Below are 18,193 nucleotides of genomic sequence, written 5' to 3'. Positions count from 1 at the left end.
GAACACATACATTTTTTGACATTAATATACGACAGTTAAAAAGTTATTTTTAGTATATTATATAATTTTTTCTTGTTAATTACGTAAGCCAATAAAAAATTATAGAAAACAAACAAATTGAAAACTCTAATATCTGAAAATAATTAAAATTCAAACTTCAGATAAAAAAACAAACAAACCCTTTAGTTTAACATCTTACTATTATCTATTTTTCACTAAAAATTTGCTAGATAGATAAAACATTGCAACAATTGTTTCAATTCACTCTTTACCAACGAGTAATTTAAAAAAATAAAAAAATAACAAATGAATAAAAATAAAGAATTTAAAATTATATTGTTCTAATTATAAATAACATCAAGGATCTCTATTAACATATGTTGTTGAAGATTAAATAATTCATATTTATTATGCATATATATGTATATTTAAATGTATATTTGCTATATAATTTTTAATTTTGTTGGTGATTTAGAAATATTTATCAATAAATAAAAATAAAACTATGTCCATGAACCTCCATGTTACTAGCAACTTGAGTATTACTATTAATTATTAATTAATTAGTTATTTATCTACTAAAGTAAATCAATAGCAATGGTTAAAACATTTTAATCCAATGGTTCATAACAATCCATTATTAATGCTATAAAAATTCATTCATCATCATAGAAAAATTCAAAAAATAATTAGTTACATGCTTTCTATTGTCAGAGTTATGTGCTTTGATATAAATTATAATCAAATATATTACTACACAAGTACGCATAAGAACTCATTGGCAAAATATCTGCTATATATGATTGAAAATATGAAATAAAAAGATTTTACAACCGTTTAGTATATTTAGTGGCCGCAAGGCCGTTTGGTAGCCAAAAGATTAAAATATTCTATACATTATTTTATGTCGTTTGGTTGTACTAGAAATAAAAAACATTAAATTTTGGGCTTTAAAAGTAATAATTCTTTTTTAATTAATGTATCCATAGTATCATATTACCCATATTTTATCTCACAATCTCATTTTATTTTCACGAAACTTAGTTTTTAAAATTTTATCTACTAAACTAAGTTTACAACTTTTAATAAAAATTCTCGCCACCAATTAAATAACTAATGTTTCTTTTAATACAAATTCTCACTAACAATCAAATAACTAACTTTTTAAAAAATTAAAAAAAATAACTTTCTTTAAAAATAAATTCTATTTTGTAAAAGTTCCAGTCCGTGAGATTCTATTCAAAAAGCTATTGTAAAATGTAAACGGAGCTTTAATCATTTTATTTTTATATTGGATTGATGACACAACAAAGCTGTGGGTCCGGTGACAAGAAAATTCTTCTCAAGCTATCAATATAATACTTAATTTAATCACGCAGATCGTAGATATAGAAGACTGCAACATAATTTTTGCAGTTTCATCATTACTTCTAATGGGACCAGAAACAGGCACCCTCAGGAAACAGCTCAAGCACAATTACAGAGGTTGGCTACAAAAGCCAAAATGGGTTTAAAAGCTCTGAACAATTCTGTAGAAACTGAATGATCTGTACAAACAAGTATGTTCTAGAAATCTCAGATGGGTCAGAATATCATCTGAAATATTTTCTAAACGCTTTTCAGTGTGAAGTAATTTTATCAAACTTGCTAAGTTTGATGAACCTTTAATTGGTCATTGTGTTATGGCTGCGATGGTAAAATCCCCAGCCTTTGTTAAAAGATTTAGTTCACTGGATGTTTCCATTATCTGCAAAATAATGCAAACAAAAATTTGAGAAAACAGAGTAAAGAACTAGGTCTTTCAGTAGCCAATTATTGGTTTTACAATTTGTAATGACTAATAAATATAAACAATCATCAGCAAGTCCTCAAATAGAACTTTGTGCCTTACCAGGCATTTGCAGCAATTAAGTTGATTTTGCTTTTTCGTTTTCACTGTCATAAGCATGCCTAAAATTCAATGCACCAATTAATTCGCGTCCTTTGGCAAGTTGTTCTAGCCCTGCAAGTTTCTGTCTGAGACGCTCAACTTCTCTCATTAGATCTTCATCTCTTTGCTTCATTGCCTAAAAAGAATGAACAAAGGATTACTAAATTTTACAAGAAACAAAAGCTTGTGTTTTTCTTCCATCTAATCCTTCTGTCCTTCTACCTCATGATCATTCACACCTCTCACAGCAACTAAAGTTAAAAAGAAAAAGGTGTTTCATTTAAAAGGCCTCATAATTTGTAGCAATGTTTTAACAAAATTTTGCATATAGAAATAACCACTCATTTTCATACTTCTTAATCTCCTTGTATATAAACTTAAGAGTCAGGATACACACAGTGAAGTTGATTTTCTGTCACCGTTACTGCTTATCTACTCATGAAATTGTGGCATTAGATGTTCTAATGCCACAAGCTGAATGAGCAAAACAGGGCTGAAAGACGTGCATGCATGTTTTGATAAACACCCTTATAAAAAGATCTTCAGTTATAATCATAGGAGTTTCAGGGTTGCAATTGAGGCAGCAGGTAATATGAAGAGAAAATATGAAAAGTATACCTCTAACTCTAGCCTCTGCTGCTCCTCTTTTCTTGCTTCAGATCTGGAACTTCTCTGCACCTCAAAAATAACAGCGGCTCCTGCAACCTAGAGAGACAACCAGTAAGGATACAAGTTATCTAGCAAATCAAATTATAGAGATTACACAGTTTACAGCAATATAAGCAGTAAATTACACAGTTTACAGCAATATAAGCAGTAAAATTATACTACAAGAGGCCAGTTGCTCAAATTATCAATGTGAATACATATATACAGCCACCGAATTCACCACTTCAGCCTGTCCAGAACATCCCTGGTCGGTACTAATAGATCATATAAGGTGATAGCATGTCATCTGATGTTTTTTAGTTGAAATTGTTGAAAACCAGCAAGTATTCCATGTACGGATTAAAAAAGGACACCGTTTCCCCCCATATCCTATCATCTGTATGTCAGTGTTTCCTTTTAAAAGTACAGACAAGGACATCTACCAAAAGGGTTGAACAAGCACAAGATATTGTTATGTCCTCTCATGTTCAAGCCAACAAATCATAGTCTGTAATCAATTGGCAACAAAAGCACTTGCCAGCCATATAACCAAGGGCAGGCTTCTTATGCAACTATCAATTAGTCCTGCTACATTGGTGTGAATTTTTAAGTGCTAATCCCCCATTGAGTGAGTCCGAAGCTACCCATACAGTTAACCCTCAAGCCAAGGCTCTCTGGCTAACCGAGCTAGATAGCAAGCCTGTTCAGCTACCAACCCACTCCAAGATTTATTTTGGAGGCCAGATTAGACTTCCCAGCAACTAAGGCATGATACATATTAGTGACTTCACTTTTAGGCAGTTATGGTAATACAAGGAACGTTTCATGATCACTCTTTATACAATCGACTATGCATGAGCAACTCACACCAAGAACATCCAACTCCAATGGCAACTACAGCAAGGGGCTATAAAGATAAGTAGCTCTAAGTTAGTCATTACAACCCAATCATATGATACAAACATGCCAGCATTTAAAGTTATATACAATATTTAACCACAATTTCACACTAACACTAGATAATGAGACACGGCATTACCGAGAACACAAAGAGTTCACCAAGAAGATCCGCTGCAGCTTGGACAGCTTTTTCCTCATCCAGTGGCCGAATTGCAACGTCAGTGGAATGACCATATATCCGCCTTTGCATATTTGTTGTCAATCGATGATTTGCCTGATGCAACATCAGATAAATAACATTTAAGAATTTATACGCCCAGTAATGAACTATCAAATAAGTAACATTAAGAAGTTATGACCAGCAATACCTGCGCGATATTGATGATAATCTGGCGGAACTTGGGGTGCATGCCAGCTTCTTTCTTGAGGCGATTGGCTATGGGTTTGCAAAATGTTTTCAGTGCAAGTGTTCCTAGCTTAAACACTGGTAATATCATAACTGTGGAGTCTGTTTGAGTCTGGTTATTTCAGAAGGCGAGTGCTCGCACACCAAGTATTTGATCTTTTCGCTCAAAGAACTCTGAGCATTCGTGTGCATTAGAAGAAAATAACAGAAAAGCTGCGCTTTGTAAGTGTGCACAGAATTTTCTGCACATGATTCTCCTCTTCTTTAGACCAAAGGAACAGCGATGCTGCTGGCACACAAGCGCGTTTAGAAGGTAACTCGTTCCTTTCTAATTCGTAAGCACAAAGAAATTAGTTTTGCAAGTGTATTGGGCCTGACCTGCTAATGTAGCCCAAGTTGGACCAAAAATGGGCTTGATCTCCTTTGGGTTCGGCTTGACCTTACGGCTTCAACCCTAATAATTTGTGGTGGGCCTTATAAGTGGGGATAAACTTTTTAAAAAAAAATAATATTGACATAATTCATAAGGGTTATTTTCAGGGACCTCCCCTGAGGTTTAGTGTATTTACAGTCAGATAGAAAGTATACATGCAATTACAAGCACCTCCCCTGCTGTTAGTATCCAATTAGTTTGACTGTTAGTGGACCGTTAAAATTACAAAAGTACCCTTCCCCTCAAAATAATAAGTTATTTTTTAGACTAGTTCACCGTTTTCATTGAAATTTTCTCTCGCTTCCTCTCGCTTTTTCTTGACCTCCAAACAAAAACATTTTTTAATCATTCATCAGTAAACAATAGGATAACAAGATGCAGCAAAGCAAGCAAAACTTTTTTTTTTTTTGAAGAAGCTGAACTGTATTACATAGATGTTGATAGACAGAGTAAAACAATCCAACCAAAGCAAGTGAATTCAAAAGAAGAGCATAAATGGATGTAATCAGAGGACCCTTGAATAATGCTGCCTTATTCTTGATGACGGGTTTGATCAACATCCCATTTTCTTCTTCGTAAATGGCTGAGGCGGTATTGACAGTGATAATAGTGTTGATTGCCAAGAACATGAAATTTTTCACGAGGCGTTTTCGGGAGATGAAGTTGCCAATCCAGTCTCTGAAACCTAGAAGATCCGTAGATGATGCCGAAGCCCTCATGAGGAAAAAGCAAGCAAAACTTTAAAACTGCATCAAATACAAAATGATCCACACAACCCCATCCATAACTATATTCAAATCCTAAATGGTCTTCAATCAATTGAAACCAATCTATTTCTTTCCTCCAACTTTCCCACCACCCAAACACACTCCTACGAATTTAAACCTAACACCCTAGTACAGATCAATCTCAGTTACAATTACACAAGCACCGGCTTGCTTCAAAGTAGCAGCACAACCATTGCCAACATCACCATAACAGCAAACAACAGCAACCTTTCCGGCAATCATAACATCAGTAGCTCTCATCAAACCATCTGGGAGCGAGTGGCGGCATCCATACAAGTCATCAAACTGTTTCCCCCATTGCATTATCAAACATTAGTATTTAATTTCTTCCAATATTTCAAACATTTAATGAATTGATGGTATAAAATAAAATAAAATAAATTTGAGATCTGAAGCAAATCAAAGTAAATTACCTTGCTATTGGTGACAGAGTCATTGACATTGATGGCAGGGAACAAGAGGGTTCCATTTTCTTGCATCTGGTACAACCAATCTGAAACCCGGCGTTGTCGGTGGAGGCCAGGTCGGGTAGCTTCCGGGTCTTCTCATACATCTCCTCAACTTTGACTCTCTCGTGGATAAACAACGTGGCGTACCACCGTCGTCAATGATGAGATCTGGGCCGCCGTCAGGACCCCAGTCTAGAGCTTTCTCCGTGCACCACCAGTACTCTACCAATACTCCTAGAGGGTCTCGCCCTTCCAAGCGAAGACGAAGGCGGAGTTACGTGCGATGGCGGCGGCCACGTGGTCTTGGGTTGAGAAGATATTGCAGGACCACCAGCGGACTTCGGCGTCGAGAGCGGTGAGGGTCCCGATGATGTTGGCTCATTTGAAGGGCTGTGAAAGGGCCGAATCAACAAAATCATCTCACTTTTGATTTGTTTTTAATTTTAAATATATTTTTACACATTTACCCTTACATACTGATGCCATACGTATTTGAATACTAACGTCAGGGGAGGTCCCTGTAATTATATACATACTTCCTATCCGACTGTAAATACACTAAACCTCAGGGGAGGTCCCTGAAAATAACCCTAATTCATAATACCAAAAAAAAAAAAAACACTCAAGTCACACCAGAGACTACAAAACTCAGAGCATTAATTATATAGTGCATTATGTTAAATAAAAAATTTTAACATTTCATATTTTGAAGTTAACATGAAGTCTAAAATTTCTTATTTTAATTGGGAGAAAATTTTGGAAAAGACGACATCAATTGGAGTGGAAGTGGCCGGGCGGACAGGTGACGAGCACAAACACTCTTGGCTCGGTAAGAGAGTGGAGGGGAAGTGGGAAATAAATTAATTAAAAAGTTGAAACCATTAATTTATATGTTGAGCAATCTATTGTAATCTTTAATTATGTCTATAGGCTTGAGGTTGAACATTATAAGTGGTTTATTTTATAATTTTTTTATAAAAATAATTATTAGTAAAAATTTTAAAAGTTGTTTATTTTACAATTTTTTTTTATTTTGATAGTAATTTTAAAAATAGATAGGGTTTTTTTTAAGCATCTTATAAAATAAGTTGTTATATTTTTATAAAACTCCTATTATAATCATAATATTTTAACAAAAAGATAATTATGTCTTATTTCCATAAACTCTAATATCTAAATAAAAGGTAATTAAAATTCATTTATATTTTGGTAATGATATAATCAAACATCATTTTCATAATAAAAATTTAAAAAACATAAATTTTGTTTTTCAAAGTCATAACAATTGCAACAACACCATTCATTAAATGTTAAGTAACTTTTTTAACCAATAACTTTTTTAATCTACACAAAAGAAACAATTTATTTCATTAGCGACCGACTCTATATTTATTGGGGCCTATCAACCAATTATGTTTCTTCGGAAGTCCACCTGGCAAAATAGTTGGGCTGAACTTTCATCAGTAATGGCAATTTCATGACATAAATAAAAATAATTGAGTAATAATACTTGACCCTTTCGTTTTATCCCATTAACTCGTATTTTTTAAATTAATTCATTTTTTTTCTAAAATTACCCTTAATTAGAAAATAAAAAATGACTTGAAATTTTCTAATATGGTTTCTCTACCTTTCTCTAGCATCATCTTCAGTCAACATCTACTTTCATCACCACCATATCCATCATCGTCAACACTAACATCACGACACATCTTGATCACCATTAATTTGAGGCTAGCTACAATGTATGATTTTTTATTTTTTATTTATAAAAGCTACCACAAGAATACCCAATGAAAGAAATAAGTGCATTATTCAAACATTCAAAGAAACAAAATGTCTAATTGCCGAATCTGTTACATGCCATCAAAATCAAAATAGGCAACCTTAAAGTCGAGTACTCAAAATTATCCCATCCTATTAAAAGTATTCAGCCCTGATTAAACTTACTTTTGCAAAAATTAACCCTTGCTTTGTATCTAAGTTGCTGTAGTATAATTTTTTTTTTTCAATTTCAATTGGGGATTTATTTTTAAGGATTAACTTTCAAGAAAGTGTCACGGAAGAGGAGAATTTCATGAGCTTGTTTGAGAAAAAAATAATGAAAAAAATATAATTTGATATTTTTGATAAAGGTAAATTTAAAAATAATTAAGGTTAATTAAACAATAGGGGCTGATGAATAAATTAAGGGGTTCAAATAGTGGTGGACCCAGGAAATAAATTCAGAAGGGGCTTAATATAAATTGATTAAAAAGTTTTGAAAAGATAATAAAAACTAACCGAAAAAATAATAAGTAAAATATTCAATTTCATTGACATAATCATTTTTAAAACTTCTTCAACTGTTCTCGTCGTGTTTTCATGTGTTTGAAAACGTTGAATAATAACTTCATTGTTAATACAAGCAAATACATCTTTTTTTTTTTTATGTAAACAACTAAGTTATTATTCAGCCATTGATCACTCATTCGGTTTCGAAGTCGATTCTTCACAAAATTTATGGCTGAAAACACTCTCTCTACAGTGGCAGTGACTACAGGTAGAATTAAAGCCAATGTAACCAATTGGTAAACTAACAGATACACCTTGTCCTTTTTAGTCTTAACCATTGTCCTTGCAAGTTCATTAATCCCTTTCAATTATGAAAATTCTGTACTAGATTGCAAATCCATAATGTAAACATCAAGTTGCATCTCAAGTGTCATAAGATCTATTGTAAAAAAATCTTTAGGATAAAATTTAGCAAGTCACTGTAATTTTTCCTTGTCAAAAGCTGCAAACAAATCATTTGGACATAGACAAGCCAAACCAATAGGCAACTCCATATTTGACTCATTGAAATGATTATTTAGCTCTTGAAGATGCATGTCTAAGACGGCATAAAATAACTCAACTTGATACCGGTATAAATTTGTGATCTCTCGATCTTTACGGCGTGACCGGCCTGTAATTAAAAACAAATCGTCCATGTCTAAAACATCAATATCATGCTTGTTGCAGAAAGTAGAAACTTGACCAAATAAAGAATCCCATCCACTATTTCTTAACTTTTGAAGGTTATGCTTATAAACTTCAACCAATTTTACAGCATTCCAAATATCCTGATCTTTTCTTTTGTAGTGCTCGTGACAACTCATTTGCATAGCCAAGAATTTTTTTCATCAAGAACAAACAAAATACGAAATCAAATGATTGCATAAACTTCAATAGTGTTTTAGCTTGAAATCTTTGTTCAAAATTTCCTTGAACTTCAATTATCTCAAGCACATCAACCACATATGGAAACATAGAAATTATGCTCGTTAACGTACCATAATAAGAAGACCAACGTGTATTAACAGGACGCTTTAAAGTAATCTCTTGATTCAAACCTTGTCCACTTAAAAGCTCGCCTGTACCCAATGCTTCAATAATTGTAAAAGCATGTTTCTTATGTAGAATGTCACGGCATTTAGCTGACACTCCAACAATATTAACTAACACTAAAACTAAATTGAATAAAGAATTAACTTCTTTATGCTTTTTTGCCACAGAAATAACAGTCAACTGAAGTTGATGAGCAAAACAGTGAACATATTATGTATATTCATTCTCTTTTAAAATGAGCGTTTTTAATCCATTGAACTCACCCTGCATATTACTTGCCCATCATAACCTTGCCCACATAACATTAACAAACTCGTTCCAAGGCTTGAAAACATATTATCAAGATACTCTTTAAGTGAGGCAGCTGTAGTGCTAGAAACATGGTTAATGCCAACAAAATGTTCAACCACATATCTATTCTTATCCATTTAATGTAATACAACAGTCATTTTCCCTTTTGTAGATATATCATGAGACTCATCAATTAGAATAGAAAATAATGCACCATCTATCTCTCTAATAATAACATTAGTAGTTTCAGTTGCAGCACAACTTACAATGTCTTTTTTGGATCTTTGGGGATATCATTTGCAGATTTAGAGGAGTGTTTCTGAAGGTAACAAGATTAATATCTTCATTATGATCAGCAAGGAAGTGTAAAAGCTCAAGAAAATTCCCTTTGTTGCTTGAAGCATCAGACTTATCATGCCCATAAAATGCTAGCCCTTGATTTAGAAGAAATCGATTACAATCAACAACAACATTCAAGAGAGTTTCATATTCACTTTGAGTTTTCTTGGATTGTCTTTCAAAAAAAAGTTGCAATATGTTGTTTCTGATTTATCAAACTTTCACATTTCTGCCTAGCTCGGTTATGGGCACTATTGACACCTTCTTCATGAATCTTTAATTTTTTTCTTTTTCCAATTTTTAAATCCTTTCCTAGTAAAAGTATTACCGCCCGCTTGATCACCATTATCTTTTTTGAAAAGATAACAAAAAAGACAATATACAGACTTTTCTTTTATACTATATTCCAACCAAGAACCAAATTCCTTGAACCAATCCGAAACAAATTATCGTTGTTGATTTCCAAATTTTTCAAATTTAAAATTGTGCCCCTTAGGTTGAACAGAACCCCTTTGTAAGTATGTTCTTCGAACTTGGTCTCGAATATTACAATTATAATTATCAATATAAGGTCATAAGTTAGCAGGCAAATTTTGTAAATTAACTTCAAATGAACCATCACTAGTTCCCTATAGAGGAGATGAGAGTTGTGGTTTCTTTTTAAAAAAATTTTCCATATCTGTTTCGTATCAAATAAAAAAATATTAGATTAAATTCCACAATAAGGCTAAATCCAAATAAAATAACTACTAGAGGTGCTCAAAATCCAATCTGATCCGCTCAATTCGTCTGATCTGTGAAAATCCGATCCGTGGATTGATGGATTGAATATGGGTTGGAAATTTAAAAATCTGCAGTCGATGGATTGGATATGGATTTACTTGTATAAATCCGTAAAAATCTGTGAATCCGAGCAAAAAAAATTATTTATTTATTTAAAAAATATTATAAATTTAATTAAAAAATATTATAAATGTGACATTACATAGTTACATAAGCACTATAACATATCTTAGCCATTACCCAATAATAATAAAAAATAAAAAATAATTAAATAACCAAATATACAAATAAAACTTGTAAAAATTGTAAAACAAAATAAAAGTAAAGTCACATACACTAGCAAAAGCAACCTAACATAACGCCAAATTACCAACAATTTGCAAAGCCACCCAAAAGTAAAGTAACATAATGCAAGTCACTAACAATTTGCAAACAAAAAACCCTAAGCCTCCCCGCTGTCACACTCACTAGCAACACTCAATACTGGTTCGATACACTCTCAACACCGATTTTAAGGACGTCGGCCGTGCGATTCCGGCTAGAGCAAACCATCTTCTTCCCTGAGTCCATCGAGCCACTTCACAATCACTGGTTCCAACCGAACAATTGCACTATCACAACCTTCAAGATCGCCACCCGTATGGCTTCTCCTAGTTCCCATCATTGACGGCTCCGTAATAATCACTTTTTGACAGGCGCAACAGGCCTGATGAAGAATCAGACTATGTTTGGTTTTCGAAACTTCGCCATTTCAATTAATTGTGGCTTTATTTGAAAAATTAATTTCGGTGTTATATTAATAGATTATTGTTACGTTATTTGAACAATTAATCTTAATATGATATATTTTGAAACTTTGAACCTATTATTATAGTTTTATTTGAACAATTAATCTCAATGTGTTATATTTTAAAACTATGAATGGATTATTTTATCTTTATTTAAATAATTAATTTATTTAAATTTTATTCAATTTTTAATTTAATAAGTAGTAAATTTATTTTTATATTAGATTTTTTTTTATTTCATTAGTTCATGGTAGGGATGGCAAATTGAGACGGGATTGAGACATATTTTTGTCCCATAAAAAAAATTAGGAACGGGATTGGAATATTTTTTTATCCCACTTGCATACACGAGACATGGGTGAGATTGGCAAATTCCATTCCATCCGTCTCATTGCTGACTAAGAATGAGAATATTTTCAATTGGGATGGGATCCCACAGGATCCCATCTCTTTTGGGACATGATCGAGACATATTTTTGTCCCAAAAAAAATATAGGGACGGGAGTGAGATATTTTTTCATCCCACTCGTATATACGGGACGGGACTGAGATTGGTAAATCCCATCTCATCTCGTCCCATTGCCAACCCTAGTTCATGGATTGGAGAGAACTAAAAATTTTTAATTTGGAAACTAATGCGCAAAATTGTGAATTGGATATGGATTAAGTTAAATCTGCATTTGATCCGCAGACGTATGAATTGGATATGGATTGAGTTAAATCCACATTCGATTCGTAGATCTATGGATTGGATTTGGATTGAATTTATTCAATCCGTAAATTGGATTGGATTGAAAAAATTATAATCTGTAAAATCATGGATCGGATATGGATTGATGTCTAATCCGTAAAATCCGATCCGTGAACACCCCTAACAACAACTCAACAAGAATAATTAATTTAATACAAATTCGATATTAAAAAATAATTTTACAATACACTTAATATGGCTCACGGAAAGATACATGATTGCAATTTTTATCTTTTCAATTGTTCATTTATTTGCATTAAAAAAGTGATTGCTTTTATATAATAAAATATAAGCCACTTTCACAGAGCACCCATTGTCCCACTACTTTCTATTTCAATTTTAATATTAAAGAATTGCTCATCTTGAAAAAATGGACATGTACTTTGGGAATTTTGTATATAGCTATTAGAATAAGAATTGATGAATAGAGTTATAGAGATGCAGAACATTAACTCTTCATTTGGCCAAAATCATTAATTCAAACTTCAAAACAACATTCAAGCACAATACTTGTTTCAATTTTTGGCTGGTCTAGCAAGGGACGTAACTCATGAAAGGCTCAGCGATAGCGGCGGCGACAATGAGTTGGTGGCAGACTGGCAGTAGGAATGGAAACGTTCGGCAATGACGATGGCTAAGTCTAATTGTAATTTAGTGATTCATAGTTTTCATGATTTTGGGGTTTGTTTTTTTTTTTTCTTTATTCCTTTAATTTTTTTATTATTAATATAAAATGGTGAGTTTTGTAAGTTAATTTTAAGTTAGAATTTGAATAAATTCAACAGTCTTATTATTTAAATGGATTTAATTTAAGAGCCCAAAATACCTTTTTATTTGTTGAGAAAAGCCCAAATTACTTAATATGTTAGTATTGGACTTAACAATTAGAAGGAGTTTACAGGCTTAATTTAAGATATTTTAAGGCCTAGAGGGAGTTTAAGGCTCCTATGCCTTAATTGGGTTCATTCGTGAGTTCAAATAACACAACTCAAATAATATTTTGTGCTTATAATTCGTACATGTCGTAATGACACGTGACATTTTTTCTTTTGGGATCAGCGCCAAATTAGGAGCCGGGTCTTGACGACACACAAGTCGGCCCATGTCTGTTGGGATATGACTGCATCTTTCAAATTTAAGGTCCACTCTAGGGACTTGCCTCATCCGTTCAAGTCTAGCTTGCCTTGAGCTTGAAGTATGCTCTTAAAAAAGGAAAGCGGATGTGCTCCCTCATATAACATCCTTTGCCTCAAGAAAGAGACGAGGATATGTTCACCACTCAACGAATGAATAATTTGTAAATAATTATTAAAGTAAAATGATTAGAGAAAAATAATTACTATTTAAGTAAGATAATATATTTAAATTAAATAAGTTATTAATGTTAACTACTACAGAGTAGATATTACAATGTATGAACTTATAGTTGAAAAATCAAAGAAAGATAATAAGTGTTAAAGTAAGATAATATATATTTAAATTAAATAAGTAATTAATATGAGCTAGTAGCTACTACGGGTAAAGATTATGATGTATGAACCTGTAGTTGAAAAATTAAAGAAAGATAATTAATGCTAAATTAAGATAATATATATTTTAAATAAAATAAGTAATTAGTGTAAGTTACGTTGAGTTTGTGATTCATATTCTAATACCAATGAAAAAGAAAGAATGAGACATGAAACTTTGTCTGAGTTCTCTGGTGCTTCATCACCGTTTGTTGATCGAGTCAATTAAGTTAAATACCATTTTAGTCCTAATCATATCCAAGGACGGGTGAATCGTGAATTTAATAATCATCCCAATCTCATCTTCATTAATCATGGCAATCTTTCATAACAGCAACGGTGAATTTTTTTTTTTTTTTTGAAATGGAAGAATTTTCATTAAACAAACGGATTACAGATTATTCAATAAACACAGAGGTGGAATGATGTTCCACTCCTGGAGACCTGACAAAGAATTTGCTGCACGTGCCACAGAGTGAGCAGCAAAGTTCGCAGACCGACGCATAAACGAGAATTGCACTTCTCCTATAGAGTTAACAAGAGTCCGACAATCTTCAATAATTACACCAAACCCATTTGGACCTGTAAACTCCTCGGCCAAATCTCGAAACACTTGTAAACAGTCCATTTCTATAATAGCACAAGGAAACTGCAGCTCTTTAATCCAGCTGAGAGCTTCTCGAATCCCAAGTGCTTCTGCCTCCCGTGCTCCAAAACTTCCTGTCATTCCAGCACACCGAGCTGCCAAAAAACAACCTTCTGAATTGCGAATCACACAGCAACGGTGAATTTAATAAGCGAAATTTACCCATTTATTTATTTTTTTAAAAAAAGAAAAAAGCTGAAACTTTGGATTATTCATGTGATTCGAATCACCTTCGTTGCAAATGGGAGTTGGCTGGTTCGCCCCCATTATCTTTTAGGAGCTCTACCTTTAGTTTCAATCGTTATGAATGAGTGTAGAGCGTAGACACCTCATATTAATCATTAATTCAAAGTCGTACGACAAACCAATCGGCAAGAAAGGGAAGATGAACATGGCTTTTCATCACTGCAACTGGCATCCATGTGGCTAGTGCTCTGATATTATCTTAATTAATAAATATCCTTTTCCAAAAGAAATAAAAAATTAATAAATACCTTCATTATTGAAAATCACTGTTTGATATAAATCATTTGATCAGCAGCCACCTCAGCGAGATCAACAACAAGAAGTTGCTCGATTTTTAAATAATTTTATTTAATTACTTACTTGAGTTTGAATTGTGGAAAAGAAAAAAGTAATTGATTAAAAAACTTGAACAAAATCCTACAAATCATAACATGTCACGGCTCAGGGAGAAGAATTATATTGAAAGTTCTAATTCACCGATAATTTTATTACCGGGGAGAATTCTATGATACAGTCTTAAAAGTCAAATAAGGAAACAAGAAGTTTCCTGCAATTAAGAAAAACATGCAGGCTGATATATTTAGAAAGTGCAATTAAGTTTGCATGTACAGCATGGGACACAGCTAACATATTATTCAAGATCACCTCAGAATCAGCAAGATTACAATTAAATATGTTATACTTATTTGGGATTGAAATTGGGCAATTGTTACTTAAAAACTATAATATTAATGTGTTTGATAAGTATTAGCTGTTGTAATTTAAAAATTAAGTTGATTTAAATTTATATATATATATGTATGATAAAAAATTTATTATATATTTACTAATTTTATTAAAATTATTATTTAAAATTTTATATTTACTACATAATATTAAATTTTATTTCATAATTATAATTTATTTTCACTTACACCACTTCAACCCCAAACAGAGCCACAATAATTCAGATCTGGTGTCCGTTCGTATTATTAATTAAGGAAACCCTCAATATTACTTCACTTCACGTGATTCTCTTTGTGGCCTAATTACAAAAGCATTTATAATCAACATTATATTTCTTTCTCCAATTATGTTCTTTTCCGTGGACGTCTTGGATGGAATAAATAATGCCTTACCCCAAACTGCAAGTTGCATATTTTTTCGATGATTAGGCACGCGAGATGTTAACAGAATTAATTTTCTAAGCGGGTCTTCTGAATTAATTTTATTATTTGGATAACAAGATTTAGCAGATCTGATTACGTATATTTGAGCCATATCTTGCAATAATTTTCGACCGACGGCGTGAATCATGTGGCAATAGAAAAATAATTTTTCACAATAATTTTTGTCACAACCTCTATGATCCCCATCTTTTCTTTGAATTTAACCCTTAGCAAATTATTAATTTAGTTAACAATTAGATGCATTCAGAGAAACGTTTTTTAAAACACTCCAACACCTTTTCTTTTGGATGGCACCACAGAAAATTATTATGAATACATATTAACGGTCTGTTTGGTATTATAGTTAGGCAGCTATAATTTGAAACTGCATCTTTAAAGTATATTGTAAACATTTGTTGTTGTATTTTGAAAGTTGAGTTAATTTTTTCCACACTTGTATGATAAAAAATCTATACATCTTTATTATTTTTGTTAAAATAATTATTTAGAAATCATATTTATCCTACACCATCAACTTTTATTTAACAATTTTTATTTTTCACAAGAGCTTAAATAAAAACAACAACACTTTAATATCAAATGGGTCCTAATAGTATATATGACTCTTTCGCTATTATATATAGAGCTCAAATCCATTGATTTGCATCAAATATCAATTAACCCTACTTAGCCTAATAAGGATGAATTTGATTGATGGAGAGCATGATACTGAGCTACTTGAAGCTCAAGCTCATGTTTGGAATCACATTTTCAATTTCATAAACTCCATGTCACTTAAATGCGCTGTTGAATTAGGCATACCAGATATTATCAACAAACATGGCAAACCCATGACCCTGAACGAGCTTGTTAGTGCCTTAACAATAAACCCATCAAAAACCCGATGTGTGTATCGCTTGATGCGCATTCTGATCCACTCAGGCTTCTTTGCACAGCAAACGCTAAATAGCAGCCTAAATAACAATGACGAAGAACAAGGTTATGTTCTCACAAATGCTTCTAAACTTCTCCTAAAAGACAACCCCTTAAGCGTGACACCTTTCTTGCAAGCCATGCTAGATCCTATTTTGCTATCACCGTGGCTGAAACTGAGCACTTGGTTTCAAAACGACGATCCTACGCCGTTTGATACGGCACATGGGAAGAGTTTTTGGGAGTATGCTGGGGACGAGCCAAAGATTAACAATTTCTTCAATGAAGCCATGGCAAGTGATGCGCGGTTGGCAACAAGTGTGGTGATACATAAGTGTAAGGATGTGTTTGAAGGTTTGAATTCGTTAGTGGATGTGGGTGGGGGCACGGGAACCGTGGCCAAGGCCATAGCTAAAGCGTTTCCTAATTTGGAGTGCACTGATTTTGATCTGCCACATGTGGTTAATGGCCTCGAAAGCGATTTGGCCAATCTCAAATATGTCGGAGGGGACATGTTTGAGGCCATTCCCCCAGCTGATGCGGTTCTATTCAAGGTACGCGTATTGATTTCGATAGTTTAACTAAAGTGGTTTCTTGAGCATAAAATTAATACACACACACACACACTAGAAGCATCTCAAATTACTTATGTACATCATATATTCATTCAATTTTACATTTTGGGTCTTCAAATATTCTAAATTCTAATATTATTGGTGATGACAAGCAGTGGATATTACATGACTGGAATGATGAAGAATGCGTGAAGATTCTTAAGAAATGTAAGGAAGCAATTACGAGCGATGTTAAGAAAGGTAAGGTGATTATTATCGACATGATGAGAGAGAATAAAAAAAGGGATTCTGAGTCTATTGAAACACAACTCTTCTTTGATATGTTGATGATGGTCTTGGTCACCGGAACAGAGCGAGATGAGAAAGAATGGGCCAAACTTTTTGCGGATGCTGGTTTTAATGACTATAAAATTACCCCCATTTTAGGTTTAAGATCTCTTATTGAGGTTTATCCTTAATAAGTTGTTTCTCGATTCTAGGGCTAGACTGAGTAGTTTCAAAATAATTTTATTTAGAAGGATCATCTAAATTTGAATTCCAAAAAATATAAGAGTTAAAATTTAAATTAGACATTACCTACCATTATATCTTTTATGTGAATATCAATTGCTTGTTTATGTATTGTTGTAATAAGCTTTATTTTACTGGGGTTCTCCAGTGGGTTGTAACTTACCTAGTATATTAGTTGCAAAATAAGAATCCAAGTTGTAATTTGCGAGTGTGCTAAAGAAACGGAAGTTTTGTGAAATAAATAAAAAGAAAGCATTCTGTACTATTTATATGTTTTAGCACGTGTATGAATGATAATTTGGTCCCTGTTATATATACTAAATGTCCTACGTACATAATTAGGTCTCTAGAAAATTTTTAATATTCGATTTCATCTAGGGTGTTAAAATCGTGACGGAGAAAAGCATACAACATTGTTTTTGAATTTAGATAATCTTCAAATAGAAGAAATGAACCAAAGAATCTTCGTGTACACATAAAGTGGAAAAATTTCCAAGTTTCCTATCTCACTCCTATGGAGAGTGTTCCAAGTTTCCAACATTTTCCCAAAAAAGGGGAAAGAGAGGGATTTAATTCTTGACTCGATAGTGGATGTATTCCACTCAGCTAGCCGTTTGCAATTCAATTACATTGTTTTTTTTTTCTAATGCGTTTACAGTGAATGTTAGTTTTATCAATGGTTTAAATTTCAAGCAAGGTTATGAACAGAATTTATTAAAACAATGGCAATGATAATAAAAGACGATATTCTT

The 18,193-nt window shown here is 32.8% G+C and overlaps 2 protein-coding genes and 1 pseudogene across 2 annotated transcripts; 1 reads left to right on the top strand and 2 right to left on the bottom strand.

Moving 5' to 3' along the window:
• Positions 1–1,385: 1,385 nt before the first annotated feature.
• On the bottom strand, positions 1,386–4,203 carry LOC102619764 (OPA3-like protein). Its single transcript, XM_006468999.4, has 5 exons — positions 3,847–4,203; positions 3,618–3,752; positions 2,549–2,635; positions 1,892–2,066; positions 1,386–1,747 (listed from the first exon to the last, which is right to left on the bottom strand). The coding sequence occupies exons 1-4, from the start codon at positions 3,973–3,975 to the stop codon at positions 1,908–1,910; spliced, it is 510 nt and encodes a 169-aa protein (XP_006469062.2). The 5' UTR covers positions 3,976–4,203; the 3' UTR covers positions 1,386–1,747; positions 1,892–1,907.
• Positions 4,204–5,200: 997 nt separating this feature from the next.
• Positions 5,201–9,351, bottom strand: LOC127900264 (adenosylhomocysteinase 1-like; annotated as a pseudogene).
• Positions 9,352–16,080: 6,729 nt separating this feature from the next.
• On the top strand, positions 16,081–17,706 carry LOC102619265 (probable O-methyltransferase 3). The gene is made up of 2 exons (XM_015527252.3): positions 16,081–16,910; positions 17,087–17,706. Exons 1-2 carry the CDS (start codon positions 16,125–16,127, stop codon positions 17,387–17,389), a joined length of 1,089 nt encoding a protein of 362 aa, XP_015382738.2. The 5' UTR covers positions 16,081–16,124; the 3' UTR covers positions 17,390–17,706.
• The last annotated feature ends 487 nt before the right edge of the window (positions 17,707–18,193 follow it).

Source organism: Citrus sinensis, chromosome 2, assembly GCF_022201045.2.
Source record: "Citrus sinensis cultivar Valencia sweet orange chromosome 2, DVS_A1.0, whole genome shotgun sequence".
Lineage (NCBI taxonomy): Eukaryota > Viridiplantae > Streptophyta > Magnoliopsida > Sapindales > Rutaceae > Citrus > Citrus sinensis.
This window is presented reverse-complemented; position numbering and strand designations above follow the sequence as displayed.